This window comes from Chelonia mydas, chromosome 2 (genome assembly GCF_015237465.2).
Source record: "Chelonia mydas isolate rCheMyd1 chromosome 2, rCheMyd1.pri.v2, whole genome shotgun sequence".
NCBI classification, from domain to species: Eukaryota; Metazoa; Chordata; order Testudines; family Cheloniidae; genus Chelonia; species Chelonia mydas.
The window spans coordinates 201,675,862-201,688,931 of record NC_057850.1 but is presented as its reverse complement, the minus strand read 5'-3'; the positions used below and the strand labels follow the sequence as shown (position 1 = coordinate 201,688,931).

Sequence of the window (13,070 nt, the reverse complement as noted above, 5' to 3'; positions counted from 1 at the left end):
CCAAATAGAGAATGGTTTGTACAGAACTTGCTTCAAATTTTATCTGAAATTTAAAGTGCTTTCCAAGGGGAACTGATATTCTTCCCAAAGTACACAGGATCACAGTGAAATCACAGAAAGTTCAGTTGGGTGTATGGTACCTTGTAATATAAGGGTAAAATTGTCCTCTTGCACATTTAAACTGGAAGAAGGCTTTGAGGGAGAAAAATCTCTGTAAGGATTCCCTTGCAGAAATTCCCTCAAATCATCCAATTAGGAAAGGCCACGGGATGCTGACTGTAAACCTGGAAGATTCCTAGGCATCCATTAGATCCTGCCAGAGGGGTGGGGAAGGGGGAGACCAGGGCCATCAGTACAGAGAACGTATACTTTGGTCTTCACCCCACATCATTCCCTGGCAACCCAGCTCTGTAGCATCGCTTATTTCCCAGCATTTCTCATCTGTGTCATGCCATAATGGTGTTGCAATACTGAGTCATCCCTTCATAACATCGTGTCACAACATGATGCAACTTCATGAAGCAATGAGTTTGTCTTGCAGGACAAATTAAAATAACCCTCTGGGCTTATCAGAACCCTGTGGGTTATCAGAACATTTTTCTATATTTAATAGCTGAATGAATGTTAGCATCTAATTTTTGAACAGCTCTGTTTAAGATTTTGTTTTTCCCCTGAAGGTTTGAAGCGCGATATCGAATCATTGTGTATGCTGGCTGTGTCAGTAGGTGGTAAGCTGAACCCAAAGGAAACATTAATGAATCATGAAAATGCTGACTTCTATCTACCTGTTACTAAGATGCGGAACAACCAATTAACCCGAGACAGAAAAGACAAACATCGCACACAATGGTACATGAATCTGACTGCCCACCGAGACCTAACAGGGCTTTGTTAAGCTTCTCATGTTTACAATCTTTCACACAAAGGAACAGTTGTAGTCAATATCAATCCAATGGGATTTATGGTTTTCAAGGACACAAACAAAACTGTGTCTCTTCAAGAGAATATCAAACTAAAACTATACTGGACAAACTGTTAAAAAGATGTAGAGTAGGAAACAATCCTGCACCAGCAGAGAAATGAACTAGATAGCTTAAGAGGGATTTTCCCTTCTTAACTTCCATGATTCTAGAATTATATTAAATTCTGATTGTCAAGTTCTGGAAGAATAATACTTAGAACTAAAAACTACTTTCCTTGCTTTTGATCACATGAAGTTGACAAGTCAGCCATCTGTTTACTAGTGCATCCTTTATTTAAACTATATTTTTGCCTGTAAAATTTTCTTGTTTTCTGGCGTTCATGCCAACAGTTTATGAATATTGGGCCATAGGATGTGAGCTCATCAGATCTCATAAACAAAACAGGTTCTGACTTGATCAGAACTTGAAACTGAGATCTCCAAGGGAAACAGAAATGCTGCAGGAAGCTGTATTGGTGGTGAGTCTGTCTGAGGCAGGATTAGGGGTTTGGCCCTGGGTGTCACTCACATTGATTTCTAATTCAGTGGGCATGATTCTCCGGTGCTGTATGCCTTGCATCATCATTTACCCCAGTGTAAATCAGAATGACAGCCTTTTACGTCCAATTTACACTGGTGAAAGGGAGTGGAGAATCAGTCCCAGTGGGTGTGCAAAACTAGTGTAACTTACACACTGAGTGGCATATGAGGGGCATACACGTCAGGATACAGTTTGTGCTATAATATGAAAATCAAGAGGCGTACATAAGAGCAATCAGAGACCCCACACTTTTATGCCTGCACCAGGTCCAACACTCCCATTGCAAATCCACAGGGCCTGATTTTGGGGGTCAGCGAGCTGTGCTCAGTGCAGGACCCAAGGAGGGTGGAATAAAGTAGTAGGCATCCTGTGGAAGAAATAGTATGTGAACATGTAAGTAAAGACTCCTCATCCCAGCTCCTCGCCCAGGCACCTTGCCCAGCCAATTTCAATCTCCTCATCCAGTTTCAGTCCTTCCCTTGCTCCCAGTCCCACTCTCCTTTTCCCAGTCTCAACACATGGCCCCACCTCCTCATCCAATTTCAGTCTTCCCCACCCCACACTGGTTACCAGTCCCTGTTCCCCCCTCATGGGCTGTCAGTCACTGTCTCCCTTCCCTCAGCCCCATGTCTTCCTTGCCCCATGCAGCTCCCAGCCCATTTCTTCTCCCTCTGCTGTGCTGCCCTTCCACCTCCCCTGGTCTCCTCTGCATCTGAATATGCAGGCTAATATGGTGTCGGAGGGAGGAGATGCTCTCAGTTCCAATGCCCAACACCTCAGCAGCCTGCATCAGCTGGAAGGAGCAATTGTCAGGAAAGTCCTGCTCTGCCCCCACTGCTCTAGGGTAGAGCATGCCCAGTACAGAGAGAATCTTCCAAGAATTCAGCTGCCATCCTATAATAAGTCTTTACTGAGCATGTGCAAAGTAAAACTTTTCAAAGGCTTATAACTTGGCCAAATTTGGTGTTTTTTCCCCCATAGTAACAGCAAATGGCATATTTCCGGGACCACGGTGACCCCTCCTACCAAATTTCAAGTTCCTGCTCCAAAACATGGCTGTGATAGAGCTTCTCAATTAAGTAGCTGAAATAATTTTTTTAACATGGAAAAAACATCATATTTTTTCCTTATTTGCACCCCTCCTCCCCCCCCCCCCCCCCAAAAAAAAAAATTCAGCCTAAGGAAGACACCTCGGCATGGAAAATTTTAGACCAAATGGTTAAAGTTTGACAAAGATATAAACAACTGAGAACAGGGTCTTACAATGGCAAGTGTCAGCCAACCTTAACTGTAGACAGCACTACCACTCTGCCTATAAAGACCTGCTTTGTGTCCACTTATCCACTGAATTTGTACAACAACACTGAATTAACTCTATTGAATGCCCAGTACACCATTACTGAAACTGATTATTTGACGACAAAAGGAAATCTTCAGGCTCTGGTTTCGAGGGTTATATGAATTGTCCATTAGTTACTGTAAACATACAAACACAGCCTTAGAGTATTTAGAGGCAGCTTATTAACCCAAATACTGGTGACAATCATTAACCTTAAATAACAGTACACTAAAACTACTCAGCTGCAATAGACGTATAGTAGATATATTGATATACATGAAGTTCAACACAGTAAAGAGTGCAGATTTCTAATAATGATTAAAGTTCAGATTATTTATTATGTATTATTTAAAATAGTTGAGGCCAACCATTTTCTAAGATTTTTTTCCTTGTCATAAAATACCTATTTGCATCATTTTTAAAAACCCTGTATTATAACCCTGATTGATATCTAGGCTAAGACCTGGTGCCAACTTCTTTTCTGGTATAATGGGCGTAGCTCTACTGAGTTCAGTGAAATCTGCACATTTATCTCCACAGAGAATTTGGCTCATGGTCCCTTAGTGAGGACATAACACTAACATTTTTCTATCCACAGAAAAAGACATATTATGACATGGCTGAGGTCACGATCATGTTTCTTTTCTATGCTTCAGCATTGTAATGTTTTGTACTGCAGAAAGGGCCTAAAAATGGTGCTTATTTTTAACAGTAAATGTTAGTTGCTTTTATAGTGTTTTGTGCCCTTAGTTTTTGGCCTTTGTGCCCAGCCAACTCATCCTATTGTGGGGCACTGTCCAATCAATGAGGGTCTTTCCTCTGAGTTCAATGGGATTTGGATAAGGCCTATAATTCTCCTAGATTTTAAGTGTATCAGCCATTATAACATTTCATATGCAGATTCATCTAACCTTCTATAACTTTATACGTTCACAATGCAAGCCACGATGATAGTGAAACAGCCAGCACCTTGACTAGGGAAGATACCTCAATCAGGTGACTCAGCATACAGTCTGACAGATCCAATTACATCAAATATGCTCCTGCTGAAGACTTAATATGGGATGCTAGCCTTCAAAGGACAAAATCAATGAAAACTAGTAAAACACAAAGCTCTAAGTGATATGGAAACTATAGTTTAGTTTCCTATTTCTGTAGATAAAATATTATGTAGAGGAACAGTGGAGAACATGAGGACCACTACAGGTCTACTGTATGTGTAAAGGTGAGAAATGTGGATCCAAAAAGGATCACTGTCCTAAATAATGAGCAGCTGAGATGTATGATTTTCCAGAATTATAAACCCAAATTCTGTCTTGTGTGGCACCCCAACTAAGGGTATAATTTGCCCCATAATTTGTCTCTGTAAATTATTGACTGAGGTAAGACAGTTTTGTTATAGAATTTATGGCAAGCCACAAAAATTCAACCTATGCAATCTATTTTATAGATACAGATACTTAAGGCCAAATTTTGTAATTTCATTGAAAGCAATGGGGTTGCACTAGTGTAAGTGGGAGCAGAGTTTGGCGCCAACACTTTAAAATTTTCAGCAAAACACATTTTCCTTTAGTAGCTATTTCTTACCTATCCTGGGACACAGTTGGGCGTGAAGGAATTTGCAGCGGAGTCAGTGTCTCATTAGACTCTAAGGTTTTCGATAATATGTCTGTTCCCTCCCTTTCTCTATAGTAGTATGGCAGGCCATGTAACAGCTCCATGCTTCATATTTGCACGTTGAGGCCTGCAGGGAAGCTACATGGATAAAAGATTAAATCATCAAAAGAATCAGACAGTGCATCTGGATACAGTCTGAGCAAGTAACATGGGTAGCTTCTGCTGAACTCTGATACCGTTCAGCAGAGGAAACAGTGGCCACTTTGATACTGCAACTGATCCCTTGTATCAGATTACAATGTAAAACAAGAACAAAAAGATTGTTTAGAGACAGAAGTATAGCACTATGGCTTTATTCAACTAATGAACAATAGCTAGAAATACATTTTAACCAAATGGCAGGGAAAAGAAAATCTTCCCATGGAATATGGACTCTGAAAAGATTCACTCGTTATTTTTCAGATTTACCCTTAAAATCCAAAGTCTTGCTTGCTCTGTATAGACATTAATGATCACATGACACATTTCACAACAGAAAGAGTTTGCTCCCTTGCCAAGCTTTTCCTCCTCCCACTTTTGTTCAGTGTGCTGAGTGGAAGGCGTTTTGCACCCTGCATTTCAGTGATGCTGTACATACTGTATAGACTATAGAGCGTGGAAAGCATTTTGGGATGAAAGGTGATGTAACAGAATTAATACAGGATTCTCCACTGCCTGGAACCACGTGCAGTCATTTACAGAGAGTAAAGCGCTACAGCTCTGATTTCAAAGGAGCGACTCAAGCATGCAGGAGAAAATGGTGGGGAGTAAGCACCTCTGCTTCCCTTCTCCACCCAATGAAGCTCCTCTGGCTCACAGCACAGGAATCCCCTCTGAAAAGCCACAAGTCCTTCCCCACTCCTTCTGCATCATAAACTACATGAGTGCCCTCTCCCTACCTGAACTCTACTGCTCCTGGCAGAACCCTCATGCCTCTCAAAAGATCCCCACTCCCCTGATGTTCCCATGCCCTTTACCCCAAGTCCAATGCCAGGGTGGAGGCACTCAGCAGAAGTTCAAAAGGACAAGATGGGGTTAGCTCTAGCAATCCCTCCCTTCTACATCTGATGAGCCCTCCTCTGGTCTACATTAGCAGGACTCCCTCCAACTAACAACAGAAGATTCATTGGGTGCAGAAGGCTGGAAGACACTAGTGTTTCCCCTCTTCCACCTTCTGCACACCCTTTCCCCATCTGCACCCTATGCTCTTGGAAACCCCCCAACCACTGGGTGTACAGTTCACAAGGGAAGAAGGCATCTGAAACGGGACATGGGGAAAAGAGAGGAGATATGCAGCATGTGAGAACTTGAAGGAGACCATGTCCGTAGGTAGGGATCAGAGGAGTTGGGGCTGTGGCAGACATGAGGGGAAGTGGGTGTTTCTTGCTATGAGGAATGGGGGAACTCTGGGGAGCAAAGGGATCCAGGCTGGAAAGGAGCAGCTCAGGCAGGGGTGGAGAGGACATGAGGGGTGGAAAGCATTAGAGTTTCTTCACCTTCTCCACCCAACAAATCTCCCATTGTTTGTCAGAGGGAACTTCTGCTGCTGAATACAGCAGGAGCTTTGCATGTTACATAAGCCAACTATGTGCTGCTTCCCCACCTTCTCCAGCAGCACTATGCTGCTCCTCAGCTTGTCAACTCTGCTCTTTCTACCCCATGAATGTTCTCCCCCGGGCTCACGGGACAAGCATAAGACCCCAGGGAGACTTCGTGGGGTTCCTGGAAATGTTAGAAGGCTCAGCAAAGGCACTTATCCAGGCAAAGCCAGACTCCTGAGCACCTCCTAAGCTCCACAGGAGATGGGCTGCTCTCCTAAGGAAGCGTACATTAGTAGGGCTCCCCAACTCAGATATCAGGAATTCACAAAGAAGTGCGAGGGGAAGAGATCCCCTAACCTTTGCTCCCTACTCTGATGTTATGACTACACAGTACACATACAAGATTTTCACAAATTAGGCAAACTGGGTACTGAAGGCAACCATCCATCACCCTTCATTAAGGGCCAATTCTTCTGAGCTGCTGAAGGCACTTGAGTATCTGACAGGATTAGGTTCTGACTCCATATGGTAACCAATTACCCAAGTGTCACTAGACACAGAGCTAGCTGTCTCTGCCCAAACAATACTATCAGAGAACATACAGGAAAAAGAGTAACAGTTAGTGCTCAAATCATCATGCTTACTGAGAAGTGTGTGTGACATGAATTACTAAGCCTGTGTTCTATGGCCCCCGTTTTTGATACTCTATATGTAACGCAAGGAATATGGTAAACTGGCACTGTTAAGGGGCAGTTTGGATACCTGTTTTGAGAGGTACAATTTTAACTGCATTCTGATTTCTACTCTTTGAGGGGTTTTAACACGAACGTTCTTGAAAAGCAATATGCATTCACACCACAGACATATGCCTACAACCTTAACTTCAATTTAACCAGGGTTATTGTGTGGTTTATTTTTATCAACCTGCCCTCTCTCATTTCAGCATTACTGCAAGTTAATGAGAACCAAATATTTCACTCTTCTTTGTGAAAAACATTAGTGCTTCTCTTGTATCTATACAACTGTTACAATATATTATTTTTGTCTGCCTTATGGACTAGGAACATAGTGTAGGAACTGCCAGATCAGATTCATAGTTTGATATCTTTCCTCAGATGGTAGCTGATATGGTAATCTTCAAACAAAAGCAAAAAACTCTCCTGTAATACACATGGGGAGTGCTTGGTGTGCATACTGATTTGGTGTGTGTACTTGTCTGGTATTCATGCATGAGGACCTACTTGACCACTACTGTGACCCCATACTGAAGCGTGAGATTTAGTCACTACCACCTTGCAAAGGAACCAATGATCATAGTTGTTGCCAACAACTTGTTGGTTTGAAATTTGCAAAGAGATAAGAAATAGAGGCCTGATTCTCCTCCTAGTGATACTGGTGCAACAAGTCTGTAATGATCATGTAAAAGTCCATGAGTCTGGATTCCCACTGGGGGAAAAATCCAGTCCCCACTTACCAGAAATGGACCCTAGCTGAACCACCCAATGTGTCCAACCCTCATGTCCTTTCTGGGGAACTGTGCGAAGGGTACTTCTGTGCCACGCAGGAGGCTACCACTTGCTCACTTCTCCCCATTGTGAAGACTGGTCACAAGCTCACTATACCCAGGCTTGTGCTTCCATGCCCCACCCCACACTGCACTCAGCCTGGGCTCCACGACGGACAGCCAGTCCCACAGCAACAGCCCATAGCACCCAGCCTGCTGGGGACCTGCCCCCTTCACTGCACAGACAGCACCCGCCTCTCCACGTGGTGGGCTAAAAACCTCGGCGGCGCCCCCTGTGACGCATCATCCCGGAGCCCCTTCGGCTCACGCGCGTCATGGCCCGCCCAGCCGCCCCACCCACGCAACTCTCGTTTCCTGGGAAACTGGATCCGCCTTCCCTAGTGGAAGAATCCAATCGGATTTCAGCTCCGTGAGCCACCATGGCCAATCAGAATGGAAGATTTGTTATTGACGGGCAGGCAAGGAACGAGGCAGGGGGCGAAGCTGGTACTCAGTCCACAGGTCACTTGTTCACACCGCCCTGTCCGGGGGCGGGGCCAGTACTCTGGGGAGGCCTCAATAATAGGGCACAATGGAATTAGCATCACGCTCACGCCCACAGAGGGGAATCCCCAGTCCGACCCCTCCAGCTCCCATTGTCCATGGGAAATCCAACCCCAGCAGGGCAGCCGGCACCCCCCAAGGCCTTATTGTCCCCAGGGAAGCCAACAGCACTCACAGTGTCCGTCCAAGCCCCTATTGTGCCTGGGGAACCCAACACTCAGTGTCCCCTCCAAGGCCCTATTTTCCCTGGGAAACGTCCCAACACTCACAGAGTCCCCCTAAGGCTCTATTGTCCCTGGGGAACCCCCCAACACTCACAGGATCCCCCCAAGGCCCTATTGTCCCTGGGGAACCCCCCAAACACTCAGTGTCCCCCCAAGGCCCTGTTGTCCCTGGGGACCCCCCAACACTCACAGGATCCCCCCAAGGTCCTGTTGTCCCGGGGGAACCCTAGGGTGACCACCCGTCCCTAATTAGGCGGGACAGACCCGAAAGGTACATTTCAAGTCCTGGTTCTGGGCTGAATGACTCTCCGGGACAGCATTTGTCCCGGGTTCCCTGCAGCGCCACTCCACATCTGCTTGAGGCTCAAGGGTGGTGCCACCCTCTTCCTGGTGGGGTTGGGGAATGAGGTGGGCCTTAGCCCCCCCCTTGCTGTGAGGCCCCACCCATGCTCCTTCTCTTCCCTCCAAGACCCCAACCTTAACCCAGCCAGAAACTGGAGCTGGGCAGTAGTGAGAGCCGACCAGGGAGCCAGGGCAACTGTGCCGATTCCCATATTCTCCATCTGTGCTGGGTGGTGCACCCTGGGGGCTGGGGACACGAGCTGGGGGCTGTTCTTGGGCACCCCGGCCTCCCACCCAGGACAGGTGGAGGGCCTGGGACTCCACACAGCAGCCCGGGCTCCCTGAGCAGCTCTTAGCATAGCCTGGCTCCATCTTCCAGCCTGGCCTGGGGACAGGACTGTGGGGGAAGAGGAGGGACAGGGGATGGGGCCACAGAGGGGCTGCTGCATGTATCCTGCTTTTGCCTTTTGGAAAGGTGGTCACCTTAGGGAACCACCCAACACTCACAGGATTTCCCAAGGCCCTATTGTTCCTGGGAAACCCCCCAACAGTCACAGGGACCCTCCCCCAGGTCCTATTGTCTATAAGGAATCCTTTAACACTCACAGGTTTCCCCCAAGGTTCTATTCTCTTTGGGGAACCCCTCAACACTCACAGGATTCGCCCAAGGCCCTATTGTTCCTGGGGAACCCCCCAACACTCACAGGGACCCCCAGGACCTATTGTCTATAGAGAGTCCTCTGACACTCACAGGTTCCCCCCAAGGTTCTATTCTCTATGGGGACCCCCCCCCCAATACTCAAAGGGTTTCCCCAAGGTCCTGTTGTCTATGGCAGTGGTTTTCAACCTGTAGCCTGCAGACCCCTGGGGGTCTGTAGACTGTCTAAGATTTCCAAAGGGGTCTGCACAATTTCAAATTTTTTAGGGGTCTGCAAATGAAAAAAGGTTGAAAACCACTGGTCTCTGGTGTCCCCTCACACACAGGGTCCCAAGGCCCTGTTGTCCATGGGTAAATCCCTCTCCACCACACATATACACTGGGTCCCAACAAGGCCCTATTGTCCAACAGGAGCAGCAGGGTCCCCTCCAAATTCCCATTATCCAGGAGGAAATCCCCAGCTGGGGGCAACAGCCCCCACTCCCAAGCCTCTCTAGTCCATGGAGAATTCTCAGCAGAGGAATTGGGCCTCAATCCCAGAGTCTATGTAGAAGCCCCAGTAGGGGACAGCACAGTTTCTACCCCCTATAGTGGGGCCCAAGGACCTTTTACATTCCCTTTTCTCCTCTGCTCCCCCATTCCCTCCCCCCAGATTTTCATTCCTGTTGCTGAAGACCTCCCCCATTTACAATATTGCCACCCCAAGGATTCAAAAATCATGTCAGGCTCTGCAAATCATGAGATTGGCCTTTAATTTGACCTAAAATTTAACGAGATCTTTCAAAAAAGAACGTTGGGTGCTTTATATTTACCTTCTGGCTTTGCACATGAGCTCTTCTCTGCAACCAGATGGGCTAAAAGGTTACTTTTTTTGTTAAAATGAAGGCTGAGATTCCCACCTAACAACCTTCCTCCAGAAGCTGGGACTTTACAAAACCACCTAACATTGTGAGACTCACGATAAAATCCCGAGTTAACAACAACTGTATTAGCTCAGTGTAAAGTAATACCCCAAACCAACTCCTTTGCCTAATAATAACTCCCACCTTGTCCCCCCATTCGGAGTCACTGAACACCTGTTTCTTGCTCTCCCCCAATCACTGAAATCCTGGGGAAATCTTGTAGTGTATAACACCCAGTCTACTTAGTGGGGATGAGACTAGCTTTTTCCCCAGCTCCCAGGAGTTTCTAATGACTTTAGAGAGGAGGATAGTAGCTTCTTTCTTTCATGCTTTCACACGCTGTCTCCTCCCCTACATTCAAGGCTAGTATTTCCTTTCCTAGGGTGGGATTGGGCTACCTGGTCTGGGAGATTTAGCTGCTGCATCTTGGACCTCCTTATTATAATTATTATTTATATTTCAGTAGCACTGAGAAGCTCCACTGAATGATGGACTGCACAAACACACAGTAAGAGACAGTCCTTGTCTCAAAGAATTTTCATTCTAAATAGACAAGACAAACACAGGGTAGGAGGGGGCCCCTTAGATAAGATTCTCCCCTGAGAAAAACTGTATGTGGGAGTAAGTTATTATGTGGGAGTAAGTTGTTTAAGGAAATTGATTTGCTGGGGGTAAAGGATGGTTTGGCTTAACTTTTGACCTCCCGTGCCTTTTTTGTTTTTCACAAATATAATAGACCCAATTCTGATCACACACACAATCTTATTCTGCCTAACCTCACTGACATCACTGGTATTACTCCTGATTTACACCAGCGTGAGAGAAGGGAGTCAGGACTCGCATAACTTACAGTATTACCCTCTACCCTGCCCACCAAATAGACACCAGTCTGTTTTACAATCTGTTTAAAAAAAAAAAAAAGAAAGTAGCCCAACATCAACAACGTGGCATTTATTTATCAACCCAACTATAATTAACCAGCATCGTTCCCTGATAGAATAGCAAAATAATGGATTTAAAAAAAAATACAATTGGTTTCAGGCTTCCTTCTAAAGGGTTGTTACAAACAGCACAGAGGGATAGAAATTCTAGTGAACATTCTGACGAATGCTAAACCTGTTGTTTCCTTTGAATAAATACAAAGATCTGTATGAATTTAAAATGTAGTAGGTGTTGCAAACATGGTGATAACCCATTCTCCAGGGAGCTCTCAGTCCAAGGGGCCAGTTTGCAGTGATCCGTCCCCCTTCTCCCCAACTCAGTGTCTGGCAGTCTGCAGAATGAACGGCTAGTGGGCAATGGAATGGGGCGAAACCGTAAACTCAAGCCTACCTTCTGGCTCAGTGCAGTATCCTGTGAGTATATTTTGGCCTGCATTCAGGGTAGGCTCTGACATCACAATGACAGATGGTTGCAGCTTTTGGGTATATACTATATAGTACAGCTTGTGATGTAGGCAGCATCACAGTATCAGCCCCTGCTGTTTGAAGAGGCATGTGTTGCAGCAGTCTTTCTGTAGGTGGTTACTGGTATCCTCAAGATCTGGAGAGAAGGATTTAAAGGGGGGGGGTAGCTGATGACCTGCCCCACTTCTCCTGAGACAGTAAAGGTCATTTTGTTTGAACAAATTGGGAGCATCAAGTGGGCAGACCTGGTGCTGACTGGGGCCACACCACCTGCCCTCCCGGCACTCGGAGCTGGGGCTGCATTGCCCACCCTCCTGGTGTTCCGGGGCTGGGTCGGGGGAGGCTGGGGCCACGCTCCCCATCCTCCTGGCGCTCCAGGGTTGGTGGCGTTGGGGGCGCTCCTGCATTGGGGGCGCTAGGTCGGGGTTGGCGGCTATGGAGGGGGGGCTCTGGGCTCTGGTGGGGGTCCCGGAAGGGGCAGGGCTTCGGGCAGAAGGGGTGGGACTGGGGGCTAGCCACCCCAAGCCAGCAGTTCACATACCACCCATGCCTGCACAGGTTTGGAAACACCAAGTCCACAAGTTTGAGTTTACAATGCAGTGTAGACATGCCCTAAGAAAACAGAAAGTGAACTTACAGGCAAATGATTCAAGTTTTTAAACCACAGGAAAGTTAGAGACAGAAGTGGTGAATAGGCAGCATTTTCAAAGAATATGAAAATTTGAGGATTTCTTCCAGGCTATTCGAAAGTCTCGAGAAATCGTGCCTTCCACATGATTTTGAAAAAGCAGTGAACAAACTGACAGCTGTACTGCAGGCTACAGCACTTAATGGCCGTAGTGGGATTCCACAGCAATTTTTCTAGCTCTTATTTCCACTTAGGCTCATTCTGGCTCTTTTCAGGGGCTTGCTCATTTGGGAATGCTCCATTCTTGTAGATTACTTAAGGGGATGTTTTCATCCTTCATATCAGGGCTTTGCAACTTTTGTCTTCCCACACCCCATAAACTACTGCCCAATTGCTCCCTATGCCGGGCGCAAGTCAGTGGAAAGGGAAAAAAAGTAGGGCAAAGAAAAGGCAGAACCCTGGCTCCAAGACTTCAGCGTGCCAGTCAGCAAAGCTGACGGACTGCTTTGGGCAGGGAAAAGAGGAGCACCATAAGGAGGTGTTGCAGATTGTTCTGCCCACAGCACAAGGAGGCAGTCTACCTCTCTATGCCATAATGCCTCCTAGTGACTTCTCCAGGTTACTGTAGCGCCACATCACCCCTTCCTATGGGCTCTGGGCTATTAGCATCATCTAGCATGTAGTGCTGAAGTGAAGCAATCAGGAAAAATAAAGAGCCTTAGCAGATCTGAACGGCAAGTAGAATAGTCATCCGTCTCCAGGTTCAAACTCACCAGTATCTAATGCAGAAAAGATCAAAGATTG

The 13,070-nt window shown here is 46.4% G+C and overlaps 1 protein-coding gene across 1 annotated transcript in view; it reads right to left on the bottom strand.

The window, feature by feature from the left end:
* Window positions 1-4,562, bottom strand: part of C2H7orf31 (chromosome 2 C7orf31 homolog) — a 41,143-nt gene extending 36,581 nt beyond the window's left edge. Inside the window, exon 1 of the mRNA XM_007071559.2 lies at window positions 4,429-4,562. Coding sequence (XP_007071621.2) covers window positions 4,429-4,562 — 134 coding nt within the window. The remainder of the gene's footprint in view (window positions 1-4,428) is intronic.
* Between the last annotated feature and the right edge of the window lie 8,508 nt (window positions 4,563-13,070).